Source organism: Mauremys mutica, chromosome 24 (assembly GCF_020497125.1).
Source record: "Mauremys mutica isolate MM-2020 ecotype Southern chromosome 24, ASM2049712v1, whole genome shotgun sequence".
Taxonomy (NCBI): Eukaryota; Metazoa; Chordata; order Testudines; family Geoemydidae; genus Mauremys; species Mauremys mutica.
Window position 1 is genome coordinate 7,054,127 of NC_059095.1, and position 9,998 is coordinate 7,064,124.

Sequence of the window (9,998 nt, forward strand, 5' to 3'; positions counted from 1 at the left end):
CCTCTCCTCAGGAAGATCCTGGAAACCAGACAAGGGTGTTGGAGCGGGGCCGGGGGAGGGGGCGGAGGGAGAGAGAGGGGGGACCAGGGGCAGATAGCGAGCAGAGGACTAAGGAAAGAGCTAGAGAGGTGACAGGGCAAAGTGGGACCAAAGGAAAAGCCAGGTCAGGGGCAGCCCCTAAGTAAGAGACGGTGCAGGAGAGAGGGCCACAGAGAGAGGCACGGAAACCAAGGTGGGGTGGAACCAAGAACGGGAAATAGGAAGTTAGTGGGGGAGAGAGGGAAGCTCGGGAGGGGAACAGAACAGAGAGAGGCAGAGAACAAAGATGAGGGAGGCAAGAGGGGATAGCAGGCGCAGAGGGCAAAGGTGGAGGAGACTCCAGCCAGCCAAGGAGAAGAGTCACCAGGGAGAGAGAAAGGAGAAATAAATGTCCGCGGCTGCAGGACAGCTGGGCAGTGAGGTCATAAGGACCTGGGGAGAAGGTTCTGGAAGGTTGCTTGGCAGCGGGAAGCAGAAGCTAGGGATCAGTTGGGAGCAAACAGACCAGCTTGACAAGCGAAGGAAGCTGCAACCAGAAGCTGGAAGACTTGGGTATAACCCAACACCCACTATATCTTGTCAAGTCCTGCTGCTATCACTGCCCAGCAGGAAGGTTCCAGTCTGTCCTGACACATGGAAGATCCAGTAGTCACCTTCAGTCCACTGTTCCCCGTAAAGGCCTCCGAAGCCAGAGCTTTCTCTTAGACAAGACCCAGGCCAGCACCGGTGCAGAAAGTTCTCCACTAGCTGCCAGCATGCGGCCACTGCTCCAGTCTCCTTTCCGCATGGTCACTGTATTCCTGCTCTTCCTGGTGCCCAATGGCAAAGCCTTTATCCAGGCAATTTACAACGGTAACTCCACCAGCAAAGATTTCAGTGCTCTCCCTGCACTCTTTGGGCTTCCGCTCCCCGGCAAGGGACTGACGGGTTATCTGATCGTGGCGATGCCTGCAAACGCCTGTCACCCTATCGAAAGCCCACCGGCGCCCCGCAACTCCTCCACAGCCTTCATCGTGCTCATCCATAGCTACGACTGCACTTTCGGTGCCAAGGTCCGACACGCTCAGCAAGCCAGACACCAAGCCGCCATTGTGCACAACGTGAACTCACAAGCCCTTGTGGATATGGCGATTGGCATGGAAGAGATTCAGCAGTGGATCGAGATACCTTCTGTCTTCACTGGGGAAGCAACCGCCAAGCTCTTGAAAAAGGTTTGCCGCTCTGATGAAGGAGCTCATGTCATCCTGGTCCCTGAGTACTATCACTTCGCCTGGGAGGAGGATGCTGGGAACTCCTGCCCGCGTGCTTGCAGGTGCCGGCTACAGCTGCTGGGACACTGCTCTCATGTCTCGATTCTTCCAGTCTGTAGGGCAATTAACATCCTGGTTGCCATAGTGACAGGCATCCTGTTCATTGTGAAATACACAACGGGGTACCACCTCTGGAGGAAGAGGAGAAACCCGCTAAGAGAGGAGCAGGGGAAAGAACCCTCCACCAGCACGTTTAACAGAGGCGCCAAGTACACAGAATGTGCCATCTGCCTGGAGAGGTATGAAAAGGGAGACATGCTGAAGATCCTGTCTTGCTCCCATGCCTATCATGGCAAATGCATAGACCTATGGCTCTTAACCCAGACAAGGAATAAGACCTGCCCTCTCTGCATGCAGAGGGTGACTGTGGCAGCAGAAAGCCCCGACTTGGACATAGAGGGATGTATAGAGGAGGAGAGGGATGAGGGCAACCAGGAGGATGAGGAAGATGGGCACAACAGGGAGTGGCAGTAATGGAGCCACTCCTGGGACGGCCAAACCAAAATCTGACTAACATAGTTCTGCCAAACCCAGACTACTCCATACTCTCAGCCTCCCCTTCCATCCTCCCTGTCCACTCTACCTCTGGCCAAAGTTTATTGGGAATCATTTTAGCTCAGCATGGAACCGGAAAGACATGGAAAGGGAAGAGCAGAGGAGGAAGACAGTGATGAGCAGTGGAACATCCTTTGCTTTGCTAATCTTGGGCAGCAGGTTGAATCCAAGCTGGTTTTAGGAAGGTGAGACTCTGCTGAAGTCAACTGGAGTCACACCAGGTCTAGCTACCAGAACATCCAGCAGTGGCCTGCAATATCAGCTGTCAAACCATGAGGAAGAGTGGCTTGAAGCCACCAGATCCTCTGCTTCTCCTCACGTTCTCCCTAACAACGTCCACACATGCCTCATACTCTGCAGATCATTTATTCCACACAGATTTTTCTGGGTAACTTCTAGCGCCAGTTTGAGTTTGGGTAAATGAGATCAGCTGGCAAGATGTAAAAACTCATTAGGTTGGGGGAAAATAAAATGAATCAGAAATCACCCCATTCCTGTGAGCATCTCTGTTTAGATGGCCCACCATTGTCTCCTACTGCAGCTCCTTAAATGGACCAAAAATCTACTAACAACTAACAACACAGATAATAATAAATAATAATACTAATAATAAAAAAGATTTATTATTAATATTAATTATGCTTTGCACTCTCATGGTAATAACAATAACAATTACTAGTTCAGTGTCATTATCACCATTTTAGATGTGGGGAAACAGAGGCACAGAGACGGGAAGTGATGTGCCCAAGGTTCCCTGTTTATCTGTCTCTCACTGTGCTTCTTTCTCAGTCATTCTTCCTTTTATTCCTCTGCTGACCCAAATTTTCTGCTATTGTAAATCAATGTGGCTCCATAGACTTTATTTCCACCATCTGAGGACCAGGATCTGTGCAGCTTTTGTATTTAACTTGTCTCTATCTCTGTTTACATACCACAAGCGTGGGGAAAAGCCAACCCAGTTGGCCTGATTGCCCTAATTAACTGGAGTCCTGCTTGATTTTGATACGTAGCTATGTTACCATCCTTCAACAGAACGTTTACATGGATAGACAGGCCGACTCAGTGAGTGATCAAGCCAGCTCACCATTAGTAGGCACAGGTCTTGTTTAAAGTGAATTATCAACATGATCTGAATTCCCACTGTGCAAATGCTGCATTTAATATACCTCTTTAAATGATTAAGCTTCATCATCTTTCTGCTTCCATTATATATTTTTTCCCTCAAAGATCTTACAAGATCAATCTTCTACTGCAATCAATCTTTTCTGCAGTAAAATGTATCCCTCAAAGGGTTTGTCCTTAATACACTAAAAATTTGCTGTTGCAGCACAATTTGGCTTAATCAAAACAAATTAGACAGCCATCTTGACAATGTCCTGCTAATTTCAGCCCGTCTCCATGATGGGACTGAAGGAGAACAACTTCCTTCTAGACACGTAACGGGGACAGTCTGAGGATCTAAATTGAAGGTCATTACATAGAATGGAATGGGGAGATTTGAGGCAGGTTGCAAATCTTGTTGGAAGGCACAAGATGAAGATCTTGATTAAAGGAAAGAAAATCACTTGAAGGAAGATTGGAATTCTCCACTGAGGGCCACTCTAGAAGACTTCAGGTCTGAATGGGAGGGACTCCAATCATTTTCCCCATCAAATTTGAAAAATCTTTTAACTATTAGCTCAGGCTTTGTTCTGCTTTGAATGTCTCCCAAAGCAAAAATGACCTTAAGTACTCACTGCTTCGGCGCCGATAAGAGTTGCAGAGCGAAAGGATGAATATAAAAAGGAGAGACACTGTTGATTTAATTGCCAGCATCCGTCACAGCAGTGGTGCTGGCTGAATGACATGCATTTAATTAGAAGAAGAGATGCTTTGGCTTTGGTCAATGAAACATACATAAAAGCCTGTACAAAACCTGACCTTTTATGAACATTGCCTTCTAAATAATGTGTTCGTTTGCAGGCAGCTGTCCCTTGCCTCACACCGTTCCAAGCAGTTGAACTTTCCCACATTTGCTTCACCAATGCACTGATTTTCTTTCCATTAAGCCTCCATGCTCATCTGATTCTTAGCTTCGTACGGTACCACCTCAAGAATTTCCAGCTTTGAGCTGCTTCTTACTATGGACAGAGAATTCAAGCTTCACATCCATTCAGTGTTGAGGCTTTTCACCGTGCTATGCCTGACCTGGAGAGACCAAGCTGTACCGTGATGATAGTCAACCCCAAAAGCTAGTTAGGGTTGCTAAGGTTGCTAACCCTAACCCGAACCCTAACCAGTTGTTAAGCACCCTCAACTCCTGCGCTGGTCAAAACATTTTCATCCAAATGGTTCTTCAACAAAAAATACCATTTTCATCTACATGTTTTGAAAAAGGTATCAATTTTGATGAAGTTTCATTTAAAAAAAACAACCCTCAAAGTGCTTTGATCATGTTGAAACATCATCCGGTTTTGACTTTTTCAGAATGGAACATTTTGATTTTTCATTTTTCTGAACTGACTTTTCAAAACAAAATTCACTGGGTTTCTTTTTTTAATAAAAATGATTTTAAATGTTTTTAAAGGTCAAAATCAAAAGGAAATATTTTGATCGACCCAAAACAAAATTTCTTTCAGAAAACTTTCTTTTTCATTTGCTTGTTTGTATTCATTCTGTTTCAGACAGGAAAAATTTTTGGAAGGGCAAAATTCGCCACAAAATGGAAAATCTGGTCGCTCCCTGGCTCTTCTCCATCCTTGCTGAAGTCCATGAGCTCAGTACATCTTTCCCTTCAGCCTTGCAGAATCAAAATGAGTGGAAAATGCTAACCACTCAGAATGGTAGTGTTTTGCATCCATGCCACAATGGGCTACGTGACCACACAAGCGAACGGTGGCCTGGGCCCCAGTGGGCATTGAGAATGGTCCGCCCCGGGCAGGTGGTACTCAGCCTTTTATAGGAGGAGGAACACTGGGAGTTGCCGAAACCCCCTTTGCTTCCATCCTACGCTGGGTGGGATTTCCAGAAGCAGACACAGTGCCCTAAGTTTTCTCCCACCCAAATCAATGGGAGTGTTACAGAGTCAGGCCAATACCGAGCCCACCTGCTGTCTTTAAATATGAAAGGGGGAGAGGCTAATACATAGCTCCATAACCTTCTCCCCTAGTAAATGCTTGCACAGACCGTGGGCAGATTAATTGGTTTCCTCTTCAAAGGGATTTTTTTTTCCAGATCAAATATTTCTTAAACTTTCAGGGATTCTCCATGGAAGGAGACACGATCACAAGGAAACGTTATTGACAAGCTATTCCTTTTAGCCTTCCCTCCCTTCCGGAGGAGGTTTATAGCCCAAATATTTTACTCAACCTTCCTAGCAGCCCTTCCCAATGTGGCCTTAAAGATTATTTACAGTCCTGTCCTGGGGGCTTTTGCTGGAAAAGCAGGAGCAGTGTGCGGGCAGAATTGGACGGAGATTAGTTGGAGCCTTGCCTTTCAGAAAGCAACAGGGGCTCCCATGGCAGGAATAATAAGAGCTCCAAGAAACAAATTGCTTTTAATTAGAGCAGGTGCGCAGTGCCTAAGGAGTGTCATTGTGTAAACATTTATTCAAGTCTTTAAAAGGACTGAAAGGCAAAATGCCACCCACACCCCCGCCCAAGGTCCTTGCAGCCCAGAGCACAGGCACTGCAAAACAATCCGTCACAGGCAGTGTCAGAGAAATTTCATTCTCGGACAAAAGCCATGCATTTTTCATGCCTCTCCAAGGGGAAAGGTTCCTGATGCCTTGATGATGGCATGTTCCTTTGCTACTTGAGGTCAAACTAACTGTTTCCTTCTTGCCCGAGGACCTGGCTGTAATTCCATTGACTTCGATGGAGGGACTGGGCTCCAGGGCTTCTCTTTTCTAGCCCCTTGATAGGGTGTTAAGAACTACACTTGGCAAAACAGATCCACACCTGGAAATCCGGTCTCAGGTCGTTTCATCTCCATTAGCTCTCGTAAGTAGATGACAGGAGTGCGTGAACACAGACAGCGTGGGATGAGAGCATTCACCCAGCTGCTAGCCAGGTAATCGGTTATTACATTCCCCGGCATTCCAGCTGTCTCCTCCTTGCGCTGAGAAAAAAAAATGCAATTCCAAGTTCCATTGTTTAGCTTTCTGGGAAATGTTAATACTTTAGCGCCTTCATTTTCTCAGCCGCAGGGCTCCCCTCTCTTCATATGTTGTCCTCAAACCTCCACAGTCGGGACTACTCTTTTCCCATTACAGATCCTCCATACCAGATCAGCTCAATGATCTATCCACTCCCGCATCTTGCCTCCAGCAGTAGCCAGTGCTAACTGAGGCAAGAAACCCCACCATGGATAATTATGGAACAATCAGTCCCCCCAGAAACTTTCTTCCTAACCCCATTACTTAGCATTTGACCTATGTCCTGAAACATGAGGGCATTTCCTCCCTGGATAAGAGGGCTAGAACCCAACTGAGAACTTGAGCCAAAAGAATTTCTCTAATCCACCACTAACAATGGATATACAGTGCATCTAGTACCTGGACAAGTTAGGTTGATCGGCAAGAAGTTACAGCACTGTTATTATTTATTAGGTGTATTATGGTAACACGGAGGAACCCCATCCAATACCATGGATCAGGACCCCATTGTGCTGGGTGCTGTACAAATACAGAAGAAAAAGACAGTCCCTGCCCCCAAAGAGTTTACAGTCTAAGACAAGAGACAACAGACAGGCAGGGAGCACAAGGAAATGAGGGGGCCATATCGGTCAGGTGGATGGCCAGCGATCTCAACTAACCATTGTCAATGTTTTTTGAGGCATCACAGCAAAGGAGAGTTTTAAGAAGGGATTTCCAGGAGGACAATGTGGCTTTGTGGATGCTGACTGGGAGCACTTCCCGTGCTTTGGGGGTGGGGAGGGAAGCAGAGGGAAAGCATGAAGGCGCTTGTTTGAAAATGTAACAAATGGTTGATGGAGGCTGCATCCCGGGTGGATCAGAGGCAGGAGTCAACATCTGGACAGATGATGGGTAGGGGGGATAGGCCTGGGAGGGCCATGAAAGTGAAGACAAGTGGTGAATCGCAGAAGAGTTCCCCCTGCCCTCTGGACAATGGGATCCCAGTGCATCCCTGCAGTAGTTCTAGGTGAAATGACATGATTCCATTTTAAGTTCTCAACAGGCTTTGGGACTGGCCAGCCCCCCGCCCTCCCGCACCCCCCGGGGAAAAGCCCTCAATTTTAAAAGCGCATCACGGAGGCTCTTTGCCAGGGCTGGCGCTGGACACTCTGGTGCCTTTGGCGGCTGTTCCCTAAACGTGTGGGGAGGGGGCATCTTACAAGAGGCAGAAACTCCCAGCTGGTGACAGCAGCCCATGCAACCCACCCCTATTGGCAGCCCTGAGTTCTCCTCCTCTCTCTTCCTGCAGGCTTCCCCCGCAGCTTTGCCTTTCAGAATCTGCTGGGGTAGGGGAATCTCATTAGGTAGAGTACGTGGCGTGCTGGGCTGGCCAGAACAATCTTGGCCTCTCTCTTCCCCTCCGGCATCCAGTCCCGCTCAGCTTGCCAGGCCTCCAGAGCAGTCATAGATAAGAGAACCCTCCTTTCCCAGGTACCGGGAAAGAGTTCAAAACCAACATCGACTCCATCCTCTGAAAAGCCTTTTATCTCCATTGGGCTGGCGTCCTCCCAGGGTCAGGCAGCGGGCAGCTCCCGCATTTAATCAGATGCTTACAAGCAGAGGCAGGTACATCCACTTTGTGAATGAAATGGGCTCGAGAACATTCCCAGCAGTACATTGGGGAGGGGAGAACACAGCGCTGCTGGGTCATTCCCAGGGCCTGTGACATCATTCCCCCCTCTGGGGCTCTGGAGCCTCCGGCAGGCAGCAGAAGAGACAGGATGCAAGGGGAAGTTTCCTTAGGCAGCTGGGCAGACTGAGATCCAGTGCTGTGGGTTTGTGCATTAGTTACATCAGTGCCCTGGGGTGGTAGCACCAAGTCCCTTGGGGTGGGACTTGCTATCCTGACACTGCTTCCTGGCCACCAAAAAAAACCCAGCACAGGCATATCCCCAGCCCTGCCCCAGCCGATTTCCTGACCCAGCCCCTGGGGGGCAGCTGAGCATTTGTTTCACTCCAAAAAAGGCAAGAGTGACTTCTTCAAAGTCAAGTGAATTTATTTTCATCCCCGAGCCCGGGTGCCACCAACAGCTCGGTCATTGAGGAGGCGGCCAGTCCAGTGCACAGAGAACACGCCTCGAGGGGACCCCAGAACATCGGGCCGACAGAACAGCTCGGCAGCCACAGCAGAACGAAAAGGGGGATCCACGCAGAATTTTGACCTAGACTGCTTCAGGCAGGCTTGGGTGCCCAGCAACATATCCAGGCCATATTCAGCAGTGCCTCCTACCATGGCAAAATCCAGGCCAGGATTTAGGGAGACCCCGTATGGTGACCCCAGGCAGCACAGGTTGGGGGGCTAAAGAGCCAGAGAGACCCCCAGGATTTGTAGGCAGCCCCTGGAACAAATCCCATTTGCATGAAATACAGCCGAGCCCTGTCTCTTCCCTCCTGCGAGGGACATTGCAGCTTGGAGTCCGCAGTCCTGGACAGGGACTGACCCTTCGTTCAGTCTCCCGTCCCAGGCCGGGAGTCTGTCCCTTAATGGCCAGTCCTTTGTGCATCACTTCTGCCAGCAGCGGCAGCACACAGTGCAGTTCACGCTGCCGCTGGCAGAGGGACGGCTGGGGCCCCCAGGGTATCAGCTCCACAGCTTTCCCATGGCTTTGAGCCATCACGGTTTGGCCCACCTTTGTCCCTGCTCCTGCTGCTTTCAGGGCACAGCTACAGCCTGCTCCAAATCAGGCTGACACACAAAAGAAACACAGCGGCTGGCAGATATTTCCCACTGAGCTAACGGCCCCCGGGTGCAGCCGCCACAGCTCTGAATGGTGTGGGAAACCCTCTCGCCTGGCCAGGGGTTCGGAGCTTTGAAACAGCAGCCTGCCCTCATTAGCGGGTGCAGGAGCTGCCTCCTCCATGCCTGTTCGGCGCTGGGCACTCTCAAAGCGGCTTTAATGCTCCCTGTGTGAAAAATGGGAGGAGGGGGTGCGTAGAATTTAAGAAAAACGTGTCACATCGATTCCAAGATCCTTGTGAAAATGGAAACGCTTCCAGCTTCGTCCTAGCAATAAGCAGTGACAATACTGACTTTTATTCCTAGAAACGCAGGGCCTGATCCAAAGTTCATTGACGTCAATGGAAAGACTATCACTGGGGTTTGGCTCAGGCCTTTAGCACTCAGTGGTCCTAAGCAAGCTGTTTCCATCTGAGGCTCTCGAAGCCTTTGTACAAGCAAATTAAATCTGAGCAGCTCTGAACTAGGTACATATAATCCCCATTTTCCAGATGGAAAAACTGAGGCAGCCAAGAGGTTAAAGCATAATATTTTCACATTTAAGATACCAAGGGCCTGATTTTCAAAGGTGCTGAGCGCACTCAGCTCCCACCAACTTCTGTCAGGTTTCCTCTGGATTTACAGCCATGTAACCAAGGATTCTGTCCTATGAAAAAGAGGGTATTCTAATGGTTAAGGCATTGGACTGGGACGTTGAAGATGTGCATTTAGTTTCTGGTTCTGCCCTGTGTGACCTTGGGCGAGTCACTTAATCTCTCAGTGTCTCTATTCCCCATATGTAAAATGGGTAGAACAAATCTTTCCTTTCTCTCAGAGTTTGTGGTCTTGTCTGTTTAGACTGCAGGCTCTTTGGGGTAGGGACCTTCACTGTATCTATGTACAGCATCTAGCACAAAGGGGTCCTAATCTTAGCTGGGGCTACCATCATACAAAAAATAATGTCTCACTCCCAATCCCTCTTCCTCTCCTCCTCCTGGAGCGAAACTGTTCTTCTGCAAGACTTCAGAATCATTGGAACCCCTGCAAAGGTGATACATTTGGGCTTTTCTGAGTTCTCTGCCAACAAGGTTCTATCTCCTCTGATCCAGCCTGCTCTTTCAGTCTGTCTCTTCCCATCCACCCTCCCAGTGTTTTGCATCTGTGGTTGTCTCTCACAATCCAGCTGTATTTTCTATTGCACATT

The 9,998-nt window shown here is 48.8% G+C and overlaps 1 protein-coding gene across 1 annotated transcript; it reads left to right on the plus strand.

Annotated features, from left to right (window-relative positions):
* The first annotated feature begins 487 nt into the window (after positions 1 to 487).
* On the plus strand, positions 488 to 2,456 carry LOC123355932 (E3 ubiquitin-protein ligase RNF167-like). Its single transcript, XM_044998797.1, has one exon. It carries the CDS (start codon positions 795 to 797, stop codon positions 1,821 to 1,823), a length of 1,029 nt encoding a protein of 342 aa, XP_044854732.1. The 5' UTR covers positions 488 to 794; the 3' UTR covers positions 1,824 to 2,456.
* The last annotated feature ends 7,542 nt before the right edge of the window (positions 2,457 to 9,998 follow it).